This window comes from Talpa occidentalis, unplaced genomic scaffold (genome assembly GCF_014898055.3).
Source record: "Talpa occidentalis isolate TD23 unplaced genomic scaffold, MPIMG_talOcc4v2.1 talOcc4.12, whole genome shotgun sequence".
NCBI lineage: Eukaryota > Metazoa > Chordata > Mammalia > Eulipotyphla > Talpidae > Talpa > Talpa occidentalis.
This window is the reverse complement of record NW_023601212.1, coordinates 83,364,613-83,387,152: the sequence shown is the minus strand read 5'-3', so window position 1 is coordinate 83,387,152 and position 22,540 is coordinate 83,364,613. Positions and strand designations below refer to the sequence as shown.

The 22,540-nt window shown below is 49.5% G+C and overlaps 1 protein-coding gene across 3 annotated transcripts in view; it reads left to right on the top strand.

Annotated features, from left to right (window-relative positions):
* The window catches only part of RNF216 (ring finger protein 216), a 141,810-nt gene extending 124,854 nt beyond the window's left edge, over nucleotides 1-16,956 (top strand). For 2 of the 3 annotated variants that reach the window (XM_037507088.2, XM_037507087.2), the window contains exons 16-17: nucleotides 12,952-13,021; nucleotides 13,771-16,956. In XM_037507088.2, the coding sequence (XP_037362985.1) occupies nucleotides 12,952-13,021; nucleotides 13,771-14,090 (390 nt within the window). In that variant the 3' untranslated portion in view covers nucleotides 14,091-16,956. The remainder of the gene's footprint in view (nucleotides 1-12,951; nucleotides 13,022-13,770) is intronic. The other variant, XR_008551230.1, reaches the window with a different exon arrangement.
* Nucleotides 16,957-22,540: the final 5,584 nt, after the last annotated feature.

Below are 22,540 nucleotides of genomic sequence, written 5' to 3'. Positions count from 1 at the left end.
TACCATTTTATTTTTTTTTTTGTTTATTTATTTGTTTGTCTATTTGCTTGTTTATACATGCACTGGGTACAGTCAGAAGCGCGGGAGGGTGAGAGAATTCACCAGAGCCAGAGCAGGGAGTAGAGCAGGCAGAAGCGAAGTACACTGCTGAGGGGAGCAGCGGGCGGCAGGAGAGGTCTGCGCCATGTGGGACCCTCCTCCGGTGGCCGGGGAGCAGCCGGGGATCGAACCGGCGCTGCAGAGGCCGCGGGCAGCTTCGCAACCCAGCGCTCAACCGCTGCGCCACCGGGGAGGCCCAAATTTACCATTTTAAACCTGAGAAAAGGCAAAATAATCAACTTGAAAGCTATTAGAAACAGTGGAAAGATGGCTAGATGGAAAATAAATACAGTGTGCCATTCACAATAGTAATACAAATCATAAAATACCTTAGAAATGAACTTTAACAAGAAATATGAATAGACTTGAACAGGAGAAATATGCTATGCTCTTAAGTAATTTTTAAGTTTGAAACAATCACAGTCAGTTGTAAGTTGGTTTTTGCTTTTTTTTTTTTTTTTTTAAGATTTATTTATTTATTTATTTATATAAGCACTGGGTATAGTCAGAAGTACAGGAGGGTGAGAGAATTCACCAGAGCCAGAGCAGAGAGCAGAACAGGCAGACTGACGAGAAACACTGCTGAAGGGAGCAGCGGGCGGCAGGAGAGGTCTGCGCGCCATGTGGGACCCTCGCCCGGCGGCCAGGGAACAAACTGGCACTGCAGAGGCTGTGGGCAGCTTCTCAACCCAGTGCTCAACCACTGAGCCACCCGAGAGACCCCTGTAAGTTGGTTTGTAAGAATAGTAGTGTGATATGTTCTTGTTCTACCAAAAAGTGAACCCACTAACTTGGAGCCAATGAAAAGCCTGGAGGAAGCACATAAAGCCCACAGGAGACCGTATGATAACCTCACTTCACTGGGGGCACATCAAGATGACCTGCATAGTGGAGAAGCACCTGTCCCTCAAAGGGAACACCTGTTAGTTCAGAGCTTACTTCTTTCCAAAGTAATCTAGAAGCTTAACTGTTGTTGCTATTTAAATTCAGTAAGATTCCTTTTTTCTGGAAAAATTACCTAGAATAATATGGAATAAGCAGATAGCTCTTTTTTTTTTTAAAGATTTATTTATGCATGCAAAAACTGGGGTATAGGCCAGAGGTGCAGGGGGTGAGAGGATTCACCAGAGACAGCGTGGGGAACAGAACAGGTGGATTGATTGAAATACACTGCTGTAGGGAGCAGCGGGTGAGACAGAAGAGGTCTGCTGCGCCATGTGGGTCAGCTCCCTGACTAGGGATCAAGCTGGTGCTGCGATGGCTGCGGATAACTTCATAGTGCTGAGACTTAACCCCTTGCGCCGCCAGGGCAGCCCAACAGATAGCTCTTAAAGACAAAAGAAACCAGAAACAGACCCATAAAAATTTATGTATGTACAATAGCTAAGCTTTGGAAACAGCCCAAATGCCAAAAAATAGATGACTGTGGACAGATTCACAGAGCGACGTTCAACCGCCTGCGCCACCACGGGAGGCCCCCAAAAATAGATGACTGGATCAAGAAGATGTGGTACATATATACCATGGAATATTACTCAGCATTCAAAAAAGATAAACACATGCAATTTGCAGCAACATGGATGGCCCTGGAAGGGATCATGCTCAGCGAAATAAGCCAAAAAGAAAAAGAAAAATACCGGATGGTCTCACTCATAGCAGGAATCTAGAAAACTTAAATAAGGGACCAGGAAAATGAATAACTATAAGAAAGTGAAAATCAAAATCAACAAAAAACTATGAACCAGAGACACTTTTTGGGGGGTGGGGGGCGGGAGGGGAGGGATTGGGGTCAGAATGGGGGGGTTGCAATTGTATGGGGAATATAAAAATAAAATTTATTATTTAAAAAAAAAAGACTTCATGAAAATTTAAAAAAAAATTTATGTATGATAAAAATACCATTCAGATCACTGAATTAATGAAGGGCTCATCCAAAACGATTTGGTATTGTTGGGACTAATCTGAACAGAAAAGCCCCTATCCTCATGCCTGTTTCAAAACAGGCATCTTGGATGCCGATTTACTGTGCAGGAATAATGATTGATGTGACAAGAAATGATAGGAGCTGAGGGAAGAGACCCCTAAGGATGGAGATGTGAGCAAGTGTCTCTCGAGACAGCATTCCTAGTGAAACCTGCAAGAGGAGGAAGAATGAGGCAGGCCTAGGACAAAACAAATTTCGCCTGTTTGGGGAACAGAAAAAGACCTGTGTGACTGGTGAGTGGTAAGCTAGGGAGGAAAATAGGAGAGGCAGCCCTGAACCTTGTTGTGGGTCTCACCGACTATGCAGGGAGCTGTTGCAGGACTCTGAGTATGGGAGTGACTTGGACTCATTGAGATTTTCAAGTTCACACTAACTACTACATGGAAAGGGAGAGGATATTTAAGGGTTATTTGGGGCATGGGCTAACCATCTTGAAAGTCTTCAAGAAAACAAAGGAGATGACTTTTAATCTTAGAAATTACATTAAGTTGGGGCTACCCTGGTGGCTCAAGGGGTTAAGCGTGAGCACTATGAAGCAATCCGCAGCTACTGCAACACGAGTTTGATCCCCGGCCAGGGAGCTGACCCACATAGCGCATCAGACCTATCTTGTCATGCCTGCTGCTGCTCCCCTCAGCAGTGTATTTCAGTCAATCCGCCTGCTCTGCTCCCCACTCCTGCTCTGGTGAATCCTCTCACCAACCCCCACCTCTAGCCTGTACCCCAGTTCTTGTATGCATAAATAAATAATTTTTTTTAATTACATTAAGTAATCTGTTAGTGTCACATCAAGACAGACTAAATACACATAAATCCTTTTTGGCAGAAGATACCATAAACAAAGATAAAGGTAAATGGATAAACTGGGGACATAGTTAGGACTATATATAATATAGTTAAATGTTATTAATGTGGTAAAGAATGATATGACTCAATAATAAATCAGTAAACATCCCTATGTTAGTAAGGATCAATTGTTAGTAAGGCTATGAATAACAGAAAGTCTAGAAACAGTATTTCTCCTTATGTATAAGTACAGCCCATGGGTGGGATGTTTACATTATTACATTGTGAGCTATAAAAAGTGATAATGTATATCTGTATTTTAGAACATGGAGGTAGGAACATCATGGAAAGGTTTACATGGAGAACACAAACAGCAGGTGGCTGGTGTCACAGATCCAGGTTACCACAGGGGCAAGCAATAATAAAAATGATTGATGACTGTGAAGTAGGCCAGGCCTAGGAGACCTTTGGGTGTGGTGAGGAGTGTGGCAAACAGGCAAGTGTTGTATTCAGCTCCTGAAGATTATTTCCAGATGAGACTGTTCTCAGAGTTACCATGGCTTCAGATTTTCTAGGGAATCTGGAAATCCATATTTTAACATGAAATCTGGTATTTAAAGGTTGGCCATTAATCCATTATCTTTGTAAGCCAAAGAAAGTCTCATCAGCCACCAGTCATTACCTCAATGTAGATCATCTCTAGTATGCTCTACAAGAGGTGTCAGGGTAACAGGTGGCCACTGTGTGAAAGCCACAGCAGACCACTCTGGTGGCCTGGTCCTAATCCTCTACTCATTTTTGAAAAATGAACAAACCGGTGAGACTCTGTGGAAACCAGGTGTCTGCTTGTCAGGAACAGCCTCTGTCACTGTTGGAAAATTCCAACAGTATTCCACTGCTCTATGACCCTTAACAAGCCCACCCTCCCGTCTCCGGAAAAACATGAAAGAAAGGGAAGACTGTAAATAGACCTTCTGCCCTTCTGTGACTGTGAGAGGAGGTAGGTGTGGTGCTCAGTGGGCAGTGCTCGGCGAGGTACTAATCCCTGCCTTCGGTGAAAACTTTCCCAGTCTGGGGCCTCCCCGGTGGCGCAGCAGTTGAGTGCTGGGCTGCGAAGCTGCCCGCAGCCTCTGCAGCGCCAGTTTGATCCCTGGCCGCCGGCGAGGGTCCCACATGGTGCGCAGACCTCTCCTGCCACCTGCTGCTCCCCTCAGCCGTGTATCGTCAGTCTGCCTGTTCTGTTTCCCCGCTCTGGCTCTGGTGAATTCTCTCACCCTCCCTCTGGCTCTGGTGAATTCTCTCATCCTCCCTCTGGCTCTGGTGAATTCTCTCACCCTCCTGCGCTTCTGACTGTACAGTGCTTGTATAAATAAATAAATCTTTAAAAAAAAAAAAATACTTTCCCAGTCTGGGTTGTCCTGTTGACTCACTTCAGTCCCATCCAGGTAGCAAACTGAGGGCCTAAGCATCTCTAGGCACTCCATGAGGAAGTAGGATCTGTCGTCAGTGGGAGCTCTAGAAGTCTTCCTCAGGCTGCATTTTGTCTCTAGAAACAAAGCACAGTGGTAGTTCCCCACAAGAGGGGATGTGTAATAACAGCCTCGCCTATTCTCAGTGCTGTTTTTCTTTCTCCTCCCTCTTGCTTTTGTTCCTTCTCCGCTATCTCCCATTTCTTCCCACGTGTGGAATTGATTATAAAGGTTTCTCATGTTCTGTTACTTGGTTGGGGTGCTGTCACATGTGACTTGCCCCCTTGTTTTCTTGTTGAATTGTCATCTATCCTGAGAAAGGTTCTGTATTTGCTCAAAAAAAAAAAAAAAGTCTGAAAGAAAGGTCAGGCAAATACAAATCCCTCCAATTTCCTCTGGTAGCCACAGCCAGAGATTTTGTTCCATTTGTCCTGTTCCCATCAAAACTGGGATCAGCCTGGTTTCCTTGATTCTCACCAGGAGACTGATTGAATTCCAACCCAGCATCTGTTGGGGCTTTTGAGAACACAAAGCCATTCAGAAGTTCAGAGAAACAAAGCATGCCCTGTCATCCAAGCCTGTCCTCTAGCTTAATTAACCAGCAAGGCCAAGAAGATTCTCTTATTTGTCAGCGAGGGAGTTGTCCCTATGGGATTTGGAAAGGGGTTGCCTTTTCTTCTTAATGACTAGAAATTGCTTGGAAACCTAAACTAACTTCCTATTAGAGAGCTAAAATGATGAATAGTAAATTTTTGTTAGTTATCAGTAATAAGCCAAAAACGTTCAGTCAATAGTCTTATAAGAAGTCTTTTTAGGAAGGGAAAAAAACAAACAAATGCAGTCACAGCAAAACAGTTTTCTGCTTTAGGATACAGGATGCAAAGCCAAGTCTAGACATACAAGTGGACAAACATTTTGCCATGGGAGAAGGGTTATCCCGGGACTTTACTGGATCAAAATGTGCTGACTCTGTGTCCTCACGTGTCTGCATGTGTGGTAGGTAAGGGTTAATGAGTAATAGCTCACTGTTAGCACATTCAGAACAGTCTGCCTGCCAGTATGGAGTCTAGAAGTTTGACAAGATTCATAACAGCATTTTCCCTTTAAATGCAGAACAAAATTGGTATTTATCTTGGGCATTAGCTACAAGAAACTGCAGAGAATTGTTTTCTACAAGTCTTTTTTTTTTTTTTTTTAACATAAGCATTTAAGGCATGTTCACTTCAGATAAAGCCCAAGGCTTTTACAACCAGTTTACAATTTGGCACCATTATCACCTGGCCATTTGGTTAGGAAACTGGTTTTTTCCCAGGATAGCAGTGTGTGTGAATACATATCATTCTATAATAGCCCCCTTACAGCAGGTGTATCAGCAAGTATCCGATGATGTGATCACTGATGACTGGGCAGTCAGTGGTGCACGAGCTCCCATCCGGGTCATTTGTTCTCTTGGCATCCTACACAAGCCCCCTGCCTGCCTGTCCCTCTGGCTCCAGCACCACCAAACTAAACCTGGGTGCAGCATCTTCCTGATGGGTGAGGCATGCAAAGGGCATGAGCTCCTTGGGACCCTTGTTTAAGTAGCCAGAGAAAGGATGAAATGAAGGAATGAAAGGGGGAGAAGAGTATTTTAGAAAGGACCTATGAGGAAAAAGAGGAAGCCCAGAAGTTAGTAACTAATTTTTATCTTCAATATTTTTGCATAACTTTTTTAATTTACCTTCTGCAAAAGGGAAGATAGTAAAGTGAACCCTATGTTACCCTATCACCCAGCCTCCACAGACGGCCTCAGCATTTTCTTTTTAGTCACCATTTTATTTTTTTATTTTTTTTTTTAAATAATAGATTTTATTTTTATATTTTAGTCACCATTTTAAATACCCCTGTTTCTGTTACAGCTTAGGGGTAGGGACCACTTTACCATGCTACAGGTGAGAAGACAAGATTCAGGACACTTGATGAATCCAGGATGCAAACCCAGGTCTTAGACCAGATGTCAGCCCTTCCATTCCACAAGGCTCCACACCCTGGAGCAAGCACACATGCAGGAATCCACAGTGGGTGCCCACGAGTCCCTGAGCCCAGGGATCCAGTCAGGCCTCCACGGAGACAAAGGGCCAGGTACCCTCGCTGTTCTCCTTCCCATTGAGCAAGTTGTAGATGATAGACAGGGCATGGCGACTCCAGCACCTCGACAGTGTTCCCAGTCAGGTTTGGATGTCACTAGAGGACTTGGACAAGGGGCGGCAGCATGCCTCAGTCCAGCAAACAGTATGCTTGTTGCTTTCTGTCATCTTCAGCCAACCCCGACTGAGCACTTGACCCTGACAAGAATCAAAACATGGCCACATTTCCCACCACCTCCAGGTCCCTGTGAGGGAGCTCTAGACAGAAAGGTGTTTGGGTGCTGGGCCCCTTTAACCTGAGGAGATAGCTCCAGTGGAGCCAAGAGCCTGTCTCGTCTGTGCTCTTTCCAGCATGTTGTCCAGATCCCAGCTGCATAGCATGTGCCACTCCAGGCTGTACTGCACCCTCTGTTGGCTTCCTCCCCCTAGTTTCCTGTTGCAGGGGGACAGCTGGGGGTGGGGGTTAGGATCTGGTGTTGCCCGTAGATCTGCAGCTGGTCTGGGAATAATTTGAAACTAAATCCTCAACTCTTTGGAAGCCTTTTATGAAATCATTGCAAGTTTATGAACAACAGCTGTGACCACACATGACCTGGATCCCAGCCCCAGCCCCATCCGCAGAATCATGGGGGAAGCAGCAGTTGACTTACAATCCCTGGTCACCTTTTTAAGGGGAGAAAAAGCTAAATGGAGAGGAAAAGTCCCCATCCTTCCTCCATGTCACAGGAGGCTGGACATCAGGTGAGCAGGGAGCCAGTCCTGGTAACCAGATGTTGAAAACAGGCTCAAAAAGGCTTTTAAAAGCTTTGGCAAGAACAACCTTGCACCAAGTGCTCAAACATCTTTTCAGGAACCTTCAGCCTCTGGCCAGTATTTCTTTTCTTTCATTTTTTCCTCGCCAGATCTCACTGTACGGACAGAGCTGCTTGGCTTCATTGTTGGGGACAAGTTAAGGAGTAGGGTTTTTGTTGTTTTTTCTTCTCATAAACCTCTGGTGAATTCTCCCTCACTTCCTGTGGCAACTGCCATGCTGAGTCAGTGTTTTACAGAGGCTGGGCCCTGCCATCTTCCTCATGCTCTTGCCATGCCTTACTCCCCACCCACCCCCATGTGCAGCAAGCGTGTCAGAGTCTTCCAGCACTTACTGTAGCTTGCTGAGCTCAAAGGAATTCAAGGAAAGGAAATAAAACCTCCCCTATTAAGATGCAACCCGCGCGCCTCTATTTAAAGCATTCTTCCAGATCTGCTGGGTGGTGAAACTTCACATTCTGCTTTAGTCCTTTGTCCTTAGCACTGCATTTGGGGTGCACTAATCCTCTGTGGCTATTGTACATATTCCCCTCATGGGTCTCCCAAAATTTAGTTGTGGTTCATGGGTCTCCCTCCCCGAGATCTGTGGGGATCAAGTGCTGATAGTTTGCTTCCATTCCAGCCTCCTGTCATTACACTCAGTCTTTTGAGACCCACCCATCTTGGGACATCTTAATCACTGACCAGCAGCCACTCTGTCCTGGCTCCGCCTAGCTGTATTTCTGTACTCTGTGCATCTGCTGGGAGAGTTTCACCAGGACTAGGAGGGGCCCAGAAAGAGGACAGAGAAAGGAATTCGGCCAGGCCTACTGGATCCATCTTACACCCAAATGGAAAACCAGGGAGAGGAGAGGAGTGTGGGGGCATGTCACTCTCAGTGGCCAATCACTAGGACCTGCTGGTTTGCCCAGTGCGGTGAGCAGACAGCTGTTTGTTCATTGCACAGTTCCCATAAGCCACAGCAGGCTGGGTGTGAAAAGGAGCCCAGATCCCATGCAGGTTCCATTTAACCTCCAAACCTGTTGGGGCAGAGCAGTGAGAGAGGCCTTAGTAGCCTGTTCCCTGCCCCTTTGCTACCTACAGAGCCCAGAACTTCCCATGCACCCTGGGGGCTAGAAGGCAGAGGAACAGCCCAGCCCTGTCCTTGTTCTAACTTACCTCCTCATTATTAGGTGATCTCAGCAGATCACTGCATCTTCAGAGTCTCAGTTTCCTCATGAGTAAGATCCCTGCCAGCCACAGTGGCCAGGAGAGTGGGCATGTGTGGGCTAGAGTGGTTTGCACAGGCAAGCAGTACCTGAAGGCTCAGGGCATAGCCTTCTAGAAAGGAGCCCCAGGATTTTCTGTGAGATGTGAATACAAACACAAACTCACTCCCTCCCCCACCCACAAAGATTAACGTGTCTGAGAAGCAAAACCCTGGGTTTTCTTTTATTGTAGTAGTAAGAAAATTCCATAGATTTCCCCCTTGGCATATAAGCAACTTAGTGGCCTCATTAGAAAGTGTCAGGCAAGAAAACCCAGAGGTAAAGTATTCATTTTCATTCTTGAGGTGAACAGTACCCTGGTCATAGGTGATAGGTGACTCAAATCTCAGTGATAGAACCTGATCTTCACCTTAGCTTTCTGGGGAGATGTATAGACTCCCCGAGCTCCTGGCTTCCATTTTTAGCGAGAGGGATGTGCTGGCACCATCTCAAAGGCCCATGTAGCAAAGGCACCAGTCAGAGGTCATCCACCAGGTCATGTTAAGGGATGGCACATATACTTCTGGGTGAGCTGACTCCAAAGAAGAATTTCCTACAAATTTTGAGGAGCATTGCCCCTCCTCTGCAAATGGAGGTGTTTTGCTTTGCCCTAGTCTTTTTTTTTTTTTTTAAGATATATTTATTTATGCATACAAGAATGGGAGTATAGGCCAGAGATGCAGGCAGTGAGAGGATCCACCATAGACAGAGTGGGGAACAGAACAGGCAGACTGACTGAAACACACTGCCGAGCGGAGCAGCAGGTGAGTCAGGAGAGGTCTGCTGTGCCATGTGGGTAGCTCCCTGGTTAGGGATCGAACTCGTGCTGTGGTGGCTATGGTTAGCTTCATAGATTGCGTCTTAACCCCTTGCGCCACCAGGGAGGCCCTGCCCTAGTCTTATATTTAGTGGTGAAAGGAGATTTCAGAGCTCCGCCTATCCCAGAGAGAAGGAACTCTCTTATATTCCAATAAGGGTAAGATATATTCTTTCTAGAAAAGAACAAGGCCTGAAAATAGTCACCCCTGATAGTCCGCAGGGCAGGGCAGGGTAGCCAGTTCCAGGGTCCTTCAGTTTCTCTGCTCCACAGGTCCAGTTCAGAAACCACTGTTCAGGGACTCCCTGGTGGCGCAGGGGTTAAAGACAGCACTATCAAGCTATCGCCAGCCACTGCAGCATGAGTTCAATACCCCGGCCAGCCAGGGTACAACCCACATGGCACAACAGACCTCTCCTGACTCACCTGCTGCTCCCCTCAGCAGCTTATTTCAGTAGATCTGCATGTTCTGTCCCTCACTCTCTCTGGTGAATCCTCTCACCCCCACCCCCCCACCCCACACACCTCTGGCTTACACCCCAGTTCTTATATGCATAAATAAATAAATCTTGTAGGGGTGGGGGGCGGGAAGAAACCATTAGTTCATATGGTTAAGAGTTTAGGCTTTGGATGGACAGCCTGGGTTTGAACCACACAGTCTCTTTCATCTGTAGTGTGTACGTTCGTTAGTAGTAGGTAACGTATAGACTTCTTCGGGAGATTAAGTCTTCAAAAAGTGCTTAGACTACAAACTGGCACCTGGTATAGCTCTCAGTAAATGTTAGCCTCCTCTCCTGCTGCCATGTGCTAGGTACTTTGTAAAGAAATAATTTGCTTCTCACAATCACACTGTTAAGGGAATGAACAGGCCCCATGTTAGGTCTTGAGAGGTAGAAGGGCCCCAAAGCCCAGGTCTGTGGCGCCCCAAAGCTAGAATTCTTCCCATCACACCAGTTAGTTATGTGTTAGGAAGCCAGTGTTTCTTCATAAAATTCAGCATGTGCTTTCCCCATCCACACCACTCTGGGCATGCCTGGACTTCCTGTAAGTGACTCAGACCCTACAGGGGACTGGAGAACAGTGAATTCTGTGAGCCAGCCCATGCACCTGGTCCACTCATCATCTTTCCTCCTATTGTTCCCCATTTCCAGCAGCCTAGGTATGTCCTAGATTTGCAGAATGGCAAGCCTTCTTTACAAGTGTCCTTATTCACCACAGTGAATAAGGATGAACCATGATACTCAGGATGCCTAGAATGTTACCCAAGGAAACTCCTCCTCCAGAAAGGCCTCAAATAGCCCCATCTGACACTCAATCCAAACCCAAGAATTGTTTTGAGAAAGGACCAGTCTTTATGTTTTATCTCAAAATCAATCCTAAACCTACCTTCTCTCTCTTTTATTAACATTTTCTAACAGTGGGGCCTCCCTGGTGGTTGCAGGGGTTAACATTTCAGTGCTATCAAGCTATTAGCAGTCACTTCGACATGAGTTCGATCCCCAGCCAGGGAGCTGACCCACAATGGCACAGCAGACCTCTCCTGGCTCACCCGCTGTTCCCCTCAGCAGTTTATTTTGGTAGATCTGCCTGTTCTGGTCCCCATTCTGTGTCTGGTGATCCTCCCACCTCTACACCTCTGGCCTACACACCCAGTTCTTGTATGCATAAGTAAATAAAAATAAATCTTTTAAAAAAGCATTTTTTAACTGTGATAAAATATATATGAAATAAAATTTACCATTGGTAAGATGTATGATTCAATCTGCCCTCACTTTTTTTTAAAATATTTATTTATTTATGCATACAAGAACTGGGGTGCAAGCCAGAGGTTTGGGAGGTGAGATGATCACCAGAGACAGAGTGGGGAGCAGAACAGACAGATGTACTGAAATACACTGCTGAGGGGAGCAGCAGGCGAGATATTTGAAGTGTGCTGCACCATGTGGGTTGCTCCCTGGCCAGCTGGGGATCAAACTCGTGCTATATGGGGATCAAACTCGTGCTATAGTGGCCGGCAGTAGCTTGATAGCACTGTCTTTAACCTCTGCACCACCAGGGAGGCCCTGCCCTCACTCTTGACTTGAGGAATTTAAGATGCTTAAGGGCAACTTTTTTGGAAGTAACTTCTGCCCCAGATGAAGCAAGAGATCTTCCCCTTAGAATCCAACCTATTTGTCCAAAAGTAATTTTTTCTTTAAAAAATAGTTTTAGTTCTTAGTTTCTAAACACAGTGCCTTGTAACTAACTAGTTTGAGAAAGTTGAAATCTGAAATGTCTAAGCCATATTCTAGGTCTAACTGACAATTTACTTATTAATGGTAACATTCACAGCTCAAAATAGTTGCGTGCTGACATTTTCTGGTGACACACAGATGTATTGAGGCTCTCAGGGCATTGTGTAAGTGAGGAAGGATGGCGTAAGGACTAATGGGCTTGAGTCCACTTGCCGAATCAGGACCATGATCAGAGTTAAAAGAAGGAGGGAAAATTCCCAGGAAGCCCTCTTCAAAAGGTGAAGAAGCGCTCGGGGGACTCTAAGACTTCCCCCCTCCCTCCTCCTCCAGCTCCACCGCCATTGCCTTCCCCTTCCCCCTCCTCCTCCTCTCCAGAGCTCTCAGTGGCAGTCTGGGCGCTCTGTCCTCCAGTGCTGGCAGGTGTGTTTCACAAAGCTCAGCTCACACTTGCCCCTGCAGGGGCCCCAAACCCCTCCATGGGAATTCTTGCCTTTCCATTCAGTGACGAACATTTACCAGGAGCATTTAGGAAGTTAATATTAATCAGAACCAGACAGATGCCCTGAATGCTCACACCCTTAGCAGTGCCGGCGAGGCCCCGGATTGCCTACGGAAAGGGACCCCTCTCATGCCTTCTTCTTCAGTTATCCTGACAGAAGTACAAGGATGAGAGTACAGGAGAAGGGTGGGTTAGTGGTTGCTAATACTGTGGAATTACCCATTACAGCCATGTAGATCATCAAAGTATAATGCCAGCTCGCCCTGGGATCACAGTACAGAAAGGTACTCTCCCCTGAAGGGGAGGACCAGGTCTGCCTTACTTGTTGTACCGCCCACGCTTGGCACAGCGCTGGCTGATACATACTGGATGTGAGCACAAATATCGAATGAAAGGATGAATTTAATACCTTCCAAATTTTCAAACTAAATTAGCAGTGGGGACAGGGAACCTCCAAGGTACTTTTTCTTTGAATTTTCTTCAGGAAAACTATTTGAATGATACTGGAATGTTATAAAGTACTTGCCCAGTCCACCTCCAACTAGCCAAACCCTTGGGTTATCAGTCTGCCCCTCAAAGTTAGGGGAAGTTCTCTCTCAGCCCAGCCCCCAGGCAGCCACCTGCCTTGTGGCTCTCTGCCCACTCCATGGGCACAGCCTGTCAGGTGTCTTCCTCATGGGGCAGCTCCATCCACAGAGGAAGAAGATGCTCGGGGAATGACAGTAACTCCCAGGCCCACGGCTTGCTGATCAGCAGCAGGTTTCTGGTTTAACCCCACCGCTGACCAGCAGCAGTTTGGCCTCCCCAGTGTCCCACTGGGCCCCCAGCTCTGCGTGGAGCTGGCTAGAGCTAGCTCATCATCTGTCTGCGTTTCTTCTAGGAAGATGATGAGAAGCTAATTGAGGAAATCCAGAAGGAAGCTGAAGAGGAACAGAAAAGAAAGAATGGAGGTAAGTGTTCTCCCCTAGCACAGACCCCAGCATTCCATGTGCAGAGGGGAGAAAGAGACCCCCGCCTCTGCTGGCCCTCCCTGAGGATCCTGGCTCTCCACCCAGCCAGGCGTGACCCAGGGAGTATATCCTTCAGGTGGCCATAGACATCTCCACACAACCAGCTCCCACAGCGAAAGCTGTGAAAGCTTAGAGACGGTTTAGCTTCTCCTTCATGGCAAGGAGGTTCTGAGGGGTAATGTTCAGCTTAGGAACCAAATAGAAGCCCAACCAGATTAAAAAGACAGTGTGGCTCATCCAGACCCTGGCTCTAAAGGCACATCTCCACAGATGTTCCACCTATGCTGAGGTAGATAATCCACGGCCTTCCAAGGTGATTGCTGAGGAGTGTGACACATTTGTCCTTGGTGGCCGCTGGGGGGTAGAGAGGGAGAGAGAGGGGGAGAGAGAGAGAGAGAAGAAGGGAGAGGAGGGGAGGGGAGGGGCGGGGCGGGGAGGGAGGAGAGGAGAGAGAGAGAGAGAGAGAGAGAGAGAGAGAGAGTGTGTTACTTGTTGTGCTTACTGTTGCCCCTCCAGTGTCCAGAGGTAAGAATGATGCTGGAGGCCAGAGATTCCTGCCTCATATAATGCTCCTGACACACCCCCAACTCCAGGCAGGTGGGCCAGGGTCTCGAACCAGGCTAGAAGAGCTGTTTTTAACCTGTTTTCTCTACTAAGTCCTGTCTCTTCCTCCTCCCTCCCCGTCTCAGAAAACACCTTCAAGCGCATCGGGCCTCCCTTGGAGAAACCTCCAGAGAAAGTTCAGCGGATCGAGGCCCTGCCAAGGCCTGTCCCACAGAACCTGCACCAGCCACGCATGCCGCCCTATGCCTTCGTGCACCCACCCTTCCCCCTACCGCCTGTCCGGCCCATGTTCAACAACTTCCCCCTCAACATGGGCCCCATCCCAGCACCCTATGTGCCCCCTCTCCCCAATGTACGTGTCAACTATGACTTCGCCCCTGTCCATGTGCCCCTGGAGCACAACCTGCCCATGCACTTTGGCCCTCAGCCGAGGCATCGCTTCTGACGGCCAGGAGCCTATGGGGGTCTGTGTCCCCACTAAGTAGCCTGAGCCTTTGCGGGTCAGGGCTTGGCTAGACCTCCCTTCACCTCCAGGCTCACGACTCTTCCCATGCCTTCTAAGTAGGAGTGACAGACTCAGCCCAAAAGGATAGGTCGGTTTTCTTCCGCTTCTTCCTGGGAAGGGCCACTGCCCCTTTAAGATTGGCCAGCAGACCAACACTCTCCGAGTGCCCATAGCACGATGGGCCTGGTGCACACCAGGCCAGAGATAAGAGACAGCAAAAATCCTCTTCCTAAAGAGTCCTGCCATCCTGGCCACCCGTGCTGACACCAGAATTCCCTCAGTAACAAACCACGTAGGCCTTCCTTACCACAGCACAGCCTGGTCTGTAATAAACCTGAAGTAGCAACTAGTGCAGTTTGGAGAGAACTGAGAGGTCTGAACAGTGTTGTGCAGTGAGCTCTTCAGCCACCCCTTGGCACTGAGGCCCACCTAGAATGAGTTGTGCCCTCTGCTCTGAGCCAGGCAAGCACCTGCATGAGGGGTTCAGGACCTTCTGCCCTTCATGCCTTCTCTGGGTGCTGGCCCCTTAAAGACTCTCTGTTGGTCCAAATAGGCGGCGGAGCAGTGTCCACGGGCCAGGGACACTGCTCCCCTGCTCCTGCAAGTCCAGAACCTCAGGCTGCCATGATAGTGAGGGTCCTTTTCCTCTTCCCTCTTGAGCCACTCAGACGAGCCCACAGAGCCATCTCATGCTATGGGCTCTGTCTGTAGTTTAAAGAAATGTTTGCTGTTTACTTAACTTGGAATTTAGCTAGCTTTCCACAGCCTACTCGAGTTTTCTCCCTCAGGCTAAGAAGTCTGTTCACCTAGACCAGGCAGCTCATGAGGGCAGGATGGTTCTGAAACTTTGGTCGAACAGAAGGTCCTTTAGAGGTAGCTGTGACAGTGGCCTGGCGGCTCTCCCATGAGCCCAGTTGTTGGGGAGCCTGCTCTGCTACCAATCAGGTAATAAACAGCTCCCCTCGGCTCTTGTGGGGGCAGTAGATTTCCCCGGGAGGGACAAGCAACCTTGAATGCCACTTCATCGGCCGTGTGCTCAGCACTACATACGCAGCGTCCCCGCTGCCACCCACGTGTATGAATGCCGTTGAGGGTCAGCGCTGGAGTCTGAGGACAAGTGTCTGAGTGGAAGAAAAGGCCTCCCCTTCCTTCTGCCCTCATAGTCTCAGTCTTAATGACAAAGGCAGGTGGAGGAGGCTGACTCCCTGGGACTGCAGGTGTGGGGGCAGCTCCCCTCCCAGCTGCCCTTTCCAGCAGTCAGGTGATTCTGGGCCTACATGTGTTGCCACCTTTCCAGCCCCAACGGGTGTTTGAACCACACTGGAGGCTTCTCCCTGCCCCAGACTTCCCTCTGCGGTACTTTGTGCTCCTGCCCGTGTGCAGAGCAGGGGCTTCTGCTGGGAAAGGACCTCCCTGACCCTCTTCTGTTGCCTCTGTACCTGATGCTGTTTCTCCGATGACTGGGTTCCCAGAAGTGGCCCGGTGCCCTGTCACTGTGTCCCGCTCTCCTCCAACAGGAGCCTGCCTGCTCCTGTGGGGGCTGTCCCCTGGCTGAGCACCCCAGGATGCAGTCACACATTGTTTCAGCTTCTCAGATGTCTGAGAGCTGGAATAGGGAAAATCTGCTCAACTGTCCATCCTGCCTTGGCTCCGGGTGAGTGCTTTGAGACAGGCAGTCATTTGGGCATGAAGCAGCCATGCGAGAGTATGCTTATGTCCAGTCCCTGCTGCCGGTTCCTCTCAGTTGGGCTGCCAGCCTGCTTGGGGGGCCTTGTAGAGTGGCAGAGTTGCTTCCTTCAAGTAATTTAACAGCGTACTCCTGTGCTGCCCCAAGAGGGAGTCTTAGAGCAGTGAGCCAGCAGCAGTTATCCTCAGATGGAGGGTGACCCCAAGTGTGGTCCACTTGTCCCACCATGACAGCACTCACTGTTAGGCCTCGGCCTCCTGAGCTGATCGATCTCTCAAAGGAACCCAGTTCCACCTCTGCCCTGCAACCAGGGTGTGTCACTCCATGGGGACCTGGGCGGTGTAAGGACAGACCCCGACAGGACAGACATGCCCCTGACACTGCCATCCGTAAAGTGGGAAGGAGGAGGAGGCCAGAATATTGCTCCTGACCCCAGCCCTCCTCACAGGCCAAACCAAGGACTTGTGCTTCGAGTGTGAGCCACACACAGCCTCTTGGGGACGGTTCCAGCCTTTCCAAACCAGAGGCGTCTGAACTTCTCTCCTCCACCAGGCTGAGGCAGCTCACAGGTCTGCAGACAGCACGTCACAGAGGGAAAGTCATAGCCAAGAGTTCGGATACTAGCATAAGTCCACGTGTGTGCAGGATGACCCTCCAGGTGCCTCAGCATTCCAGGGGCAGGACGTGGGCTCTGGGTTCTCGGCAAGCCAGCCTTGCTAGTGATGGGGTTTAATGGGCTGAGAAGCCATCAGGTGGCTGCAAAACAGAAATGACAGGAGGCCTGGAGCAATCAGCCCCTGTCTAGGGCACCAAGGCAGCCTGGCACCTCCCCCCGGCTGCAGTGCTGGCTCCCCAGAGCAAGACTGCCCAGCGACAGTCCCCTTCTACTTGCCTTAAAACTGGAGAGAGGAATCTAGTATTTGCACTGAGCAAAGAATTTCAACACTTAAAACGATGTGCATGACCTGTCACTTTGTATTAAAATAGCAAAATGATTAGTTTATCGAATTTTTTTCTTTACCTTCTGGTAGTAAAAATACATAAAATAATTGTTTAAACTACTGTGTGTAAAAAGCTTGTATTATATGTAACTTTGACTTTTGTAAATAAATGTTTGTGTGCTCTACTGCCTCTGCTTTCCTTTCTCTGCTCCTCACAGGCAGGCAGCCCCGCAGATTCCTGGGACGCACTTAAATCTAAAATAACCTTCCGGGGGCGGCAGGCGGCTGCCGGAACTGCAGGCACCCGTGGATACCCAATAAGTAATAACAGTCCCCCAGGGGCTGGTCCTTCTCTGGTTTCCCACTTAGCCCCTGCCCAAGGAAAATCCAGTGACCATCTTGCTAAGTAACCCTCAGGGCTGTGGGGCATGGGTTTGCCTTTGTTATCCGAGGGCAGGGTGCCTTCAGGAACAGCGCGGGAGGCTGCTCTCCCAGGCAGCCCGGCCCTGGCAACCAGAGAAGCCATCCTCCCAAAAAGGGAGGTCCGGAGCTAAGAGAGAACCTGTGCAGAGGGACCCTGGCCCCACTCGTGCCCCTAAGGCACAGCCTCTTCCCTGCGTGGGCCCCTGGAGCGAACCAGCCCCAGGCCAGGCTGGCAACAATAGGCCCCAGGGCCTTTGAGGAGACAGATGCTTGGGTTCAAACTGAGCTCAAATTTGTAGTAAAACAAGGGGCTATCCTCTCCCAGTGTTGGCAGCTTTTTATTGAGCAAGATTTTTTTTTTTAGCCTGTCTGAACAAAGTGCATGGAAATAACATCCAAGACGAGTTACCTCATAACGGCAGGGAGGTGGGGGGAACAAAATGGACTGTGGTGGACTACCGGTGCTTTGGTGGTGGGGGAGCTACAGCGCCCGCATGGGAGGGGAGAAATCCGATCCTGTCAAAATATTAACGGGTAGACAATGGTACTTCTAAATAAATAATGAGTGACATCATTTTCTAACTAAACTGGTGTTATTTATCCAATGCCACCTAGTCCTTGATCCTGCACGTGCTACGTATCTGTACAAACACCACAGACTGTTCCACGGTTTCAGTAAGTAGGAATACTCCATCACGGCTCTGCCACTCTGGGCTCTGTGAATTTGGAAACCCTCAGAACATTCCTGAGGCCCACTGGCCTCATAGGCAGGACAGGGACATCAGCACTGCCTTGGCCTGTTGGTCTCCACTACCAAGTTAATTGTCCTTCCTAAGAATACTTTACGGATGAGATTTCTAGTGCCCTTTTCATCGTCCCTGTCCTAACGTCTCAAATCTGTCCTCAAGGAAAACAACGCTTGTATCAGGTTGTTTTTTTTTTTTTGTCAGTTTGATAACTTTATTCGACAGTGGTCAGCTGTCATCCACATGGGCTGAATGTTTTTGAAAGTGGTGATGATAGGAAAACGGGGAATCAATGTATAGGGCTTCTTTGGTGAATCTTCATCCTCATTACGTTTTCTGGACAGCACATGGATGCGGTAGGACTCGCTCCTTACTTCTTTGACCCGGACAGCTTTGTTGAGCCTGGTGTCAATGCCCACAACTGGAGGGCCCATTTCCTTCGCTGCAAATTTCTGGCTCCCTGTCAGTGCTGGGGATACGCATCTTGAAGCCCACTCCACGCACAGGCTGGTGAGTGTTGATGGATTTTGTATTCTCTGGTCACTGCCTCCAAGATGGCAGAGTGGCCCTCCTTCTCACCACCCTTCTTCGCAGGACCCATTCTGCTGGGCCCCGGAGTCTTCTTTAGACAGCGTTGCTTTTAAGTCAGGAGCATTTGTAATGGTAATGTCCAACTTTCATTTCCCTATGGTGAAAAAGTGTCTATATGTGTGTGTGCCGATTATAATTGTTTAAAAGATAGAAAATTCTTCCTTAGAAATCTAAGGAGAGGGCCTCCCCGGTGGCGCAGCGGTTGAGCGCTGGGTTGCGAACCTGCCCGCAGCCTCTGCAGCGCCTGTTCGATCCCCGGCTGCTCCCCGGCCACCGGCGGAGGGTCCCACATGGCGCGCAGACCTCTCCTGCCGCCCGCTGCTCCCCTCAGCAGTGTACTTCGGTCCTTCTGCCTGCTCTGCTCCCCACTCTGCTCTGGTGAATTCTCTCACCCTCCCGCGCTTCTGACTGTACCCAGTGCATGTGTAAACAAAACAAACAAACAAATAAATAAATAAATAAACATGCCTCTATAAAATTAAAAAAAAAAAAAAAGAAATCTAAGGAGCGGGGCCTCCTCCCTCGTGGCACAGGGGTTAAGTCTTAAGTGCTATCAAGCTATCGCCAACCACTGCAGCGCAAGTTCGATCCCTGCCAGGGAACGGACCCACGAGGCACAGCAGACCTCTCCTGTCTCACCCGCTGCTCCCCTCAGCAGTGTATTTCAGTAGAGCTGCCTGTTCTGCTCCCTACTTTGTCTCTGGTGAATCCTCTCACCCCCCTCCCCCCCACCTCTGGCCTGTACCCCAGTTCTACGCAAAAATTAATATTCTTCAAAAATTTTTTTTAAAAATCAGTGTTTCTGTGAAAGAAAATTCATGTTTAAAATAAGAAACTCCAAAGTCAAAATGTTTTGTTACCCAAAGGTAAACACTGACATATTTTTATGTATTTTCTTTGAGTGTGTGTCTCCCTCTGGTATACATACTGCTCACCAAAACCAGTAAACCGGATTAAGCAGGTTTTCATCCTATCTTGAGCACTAGCTAGGTCTGGGAAGGCACTTCTGAATTAATTTTCCATTAGTTCCTCTTTTCCAACTTTCTGCCATAGACTGTGTTACCCTTTTCTTTGAACTTTTGGAGCATATTTCTGAAGACACGCACAGTTACAGTTATCCTGCCTGGCCACCGGCCCTTTCTCCTACTGACCCAGGTGGGGAGAGCACATGTCTTAGAGCTTTTCTTTTTTTTTTTTTAAAGATGTATTTATTTATTTATTTATGCAAGAACCGGGGTACAGGCCATATTCGCGGGAGGGTGAGAGGATTCACCAGAGATACAGTGGGGAGCAAAACAGGCGGGCCGACGAAATACACTGCTGAGGGGAGCAGCGGGCGAGACAGGAGAGGTCTGCTGTGCCATGTGGGACCCTCACCATCCAGCTGGGATCGAACCGGCACTGCAGAGGCTGTGGACAGTTTCACAGCGCGGCGCTCAACCGCCTGCGCCACCAGGGGAGGCCCTGTCTTAGAGCTCTTGATCAGGATGGAGTGGAGAACAGAGAACCTGTTCCTCCCGTTGCTTCCTCTCCATTATCACATTTTTGGCGAAAACAGTCCAGAAATCACTGGCCTGGCTCGGCTTTGCGGTAGACGGTGTCAGTTTAAACCCTCTTGTGAGGGGTATGGAGCAGACGCAGGGTCACTTCTGCCCACTCTGGGGCTGGCCCTGGAGATGGGAGAGCTCGGCAGCTTAAGCTGCCACATTCCCCCTGAACGCTTCCTGGGCTCTGCAGGCACGCAGGTCCCAGGCACGTGCCCCCTCTCCGAGGCCGGCTTCCATCTGGAACGAGGGAGCTGGCCCTCGGGGGGGTCCTTAGGCTCTGGCCAGCCCTCAGCTCTGAGCTTCCATGGAGACAAACAGCTCCCACAAGCCTTGGCAGCAGAGGGAGAAGAGCCTTCCGCAAGCACAGCTGCACCTGGGCCCTGCTCCTTCCTCTTACCCCCCCCCCCCCCCCCCCCTCCCGCAGCTCCGGGCCCAGATCTTTCTCCCCTTGCCACCCCTTATCCAAACACTGCTGGATGCTTTCAGGAAAGCCCAGGGAAGTTCAGAGGAGACTTCCTCTTGCCTCTAGTCGCCATGGCAGCAGCTGCAGGTGACTCTGACCCACCTCCCTCCTCCACGAGCCAGAGCTGCAGCCGGCCCCCTGGAGTGAAGACCACCTCCCTGGGGCCATGACACACGACTCAGTCCTGGTCAGGGGAGCAACGGCCGAGCGTCCCGTGGCGCCTGGAGCTGGTCGGGGTGTACCTTCACCCCGGTGCTAGTCTCTGTGGGTTAGAATGAGGACAGCAGGGATCCAGAGGGCACTTAATGGGCACCTTGGGTTTAACCACTCTTCTCGGGGGTGTCTGTCTGACAGGGCGCCTGGTCGACTCTTACCTCCTTTGCAGCTCTTCCCGCTTGGGCTCCCTGAGCTGAGGCATCTCCTCCGGGCTCTGGCCTGTGTCCCTCTCTCACCTCCCTCTGCCCCCTGCTGTCCGCAGGGACCCCACACATGACTTTGCTCTGAAGCTGCAGCTCTGTAACGGCCCCAAGCAATAGGACACAGCAGAGGCGACTCGGGCGAACTCCCAGGAAGCCCCCCGCTCCTGGTTTCCCGGAGACCCAGCAGCAGCTGTGAGGAGACTCAACTCACCCACATGCAGAAGCTCCGCGGCGACTGGAAAGCCCCCCCGCCAGTCGGCATCAGTGCAAGATGTACGAGGAAGATCTCTAGTCCTTCCAGACCCGGCCCTCCGTCCTTCCGCTGAGGCCCCGGCATCACCAGAGACAGCAGCCCCCTGGCCTGCCTGTCCCGGGATTATTCCAGGCTTACTCCTGGAGGCCCAGCCCGGAGCCTGCCCCCAGCCTTACGTGCTAGCACACGCTCCTCGCTCTGGATCAAACGCCTGTCTGCCTGCAGCGACTTTCTGTTGTCTATGAACTGAAGTCAGCTAGCAGGTGAAGGCCAGAGCCTAGAACCAGGCTTTGAACCCTCTGAACCCCCTCTGGGAGTCAGTACGGATGACTGTCAAGGTTGCTGGTGGCTGACCCGAGCAGCACCTTAAAAAAGAACCTCTTTTCAGTTCAGTGCAGGCTTCTGTGCCCACACTTCCCATTTTGCCGGAAGCTAAGAATCCAGCTTGTTGGGGTCATGGGGTCTTCCTGCCCACCTTTCTACCCACAAAGAGCCTCTCCCCTTGCATCATCCAGCGCTCAAGTCCCCTTTCCTAACCCCAGGTCCGTGGGAAATGCATGTTAGTCCTCCCAGGTGGGTAGCAGTTCGCTGGGCCCCAGATTGGCAGGAGATGGTCCAGTTGCTACCTTGTTCAGAGCGACTGGTCTTGAAGAGCTGAGACATTTTCGCCAACAAAGCAGCACCCCTCCGTGTCCCCATTCCAGAACGTGGGCGCCGTGCTATCTTTGGCCCTCTGTTCTCCACAAACCAGAAACAAGATGAAGTCCATGAGCGGGGGATGGGTAAAGTTGGGCTCGAGAACACAGAGTGAGGTCTGTGTGTGCAGACAAGGAAACTCTCAATTGTTAGGTGACAACTGAAGGAGCAGATGAGGAGGTGCTATGATCCTGTGTGTAAAAAAATAAAATGAATCCCCCATGCTTTGTTGGTGGGAATGGAAAATGGTGCAGCTGCTGTGGAAAACAGTAGTTCATCAAAATGTTAAAATTTAAATCTAGCAATTCTACTTCTGGGCATACATGCCAAAGAATTAAAAGCAGTCTTGAAGAAATATTTGTACACTGGTGTTCATAGAAGCATTATTCACAGTGGCTACAGGAGGAAGCAACCCAAGTTCCATCATGGTTAATGAATAAACAAAGTGCAGTCTGCCCACACAGTGGAGTATTAGGCAGCCTTAAAAAGGAGGTGATTCTGACAGGTACTTAAATGTGGATGAAGCTTGAGAACATTATGCTGAGCGAAATGAGCCAGACACAAAAAGACAAATACTGGATGATCGGACGTAGGTGAGGTCCTAGAGGAGTCAGTTTCACAGAA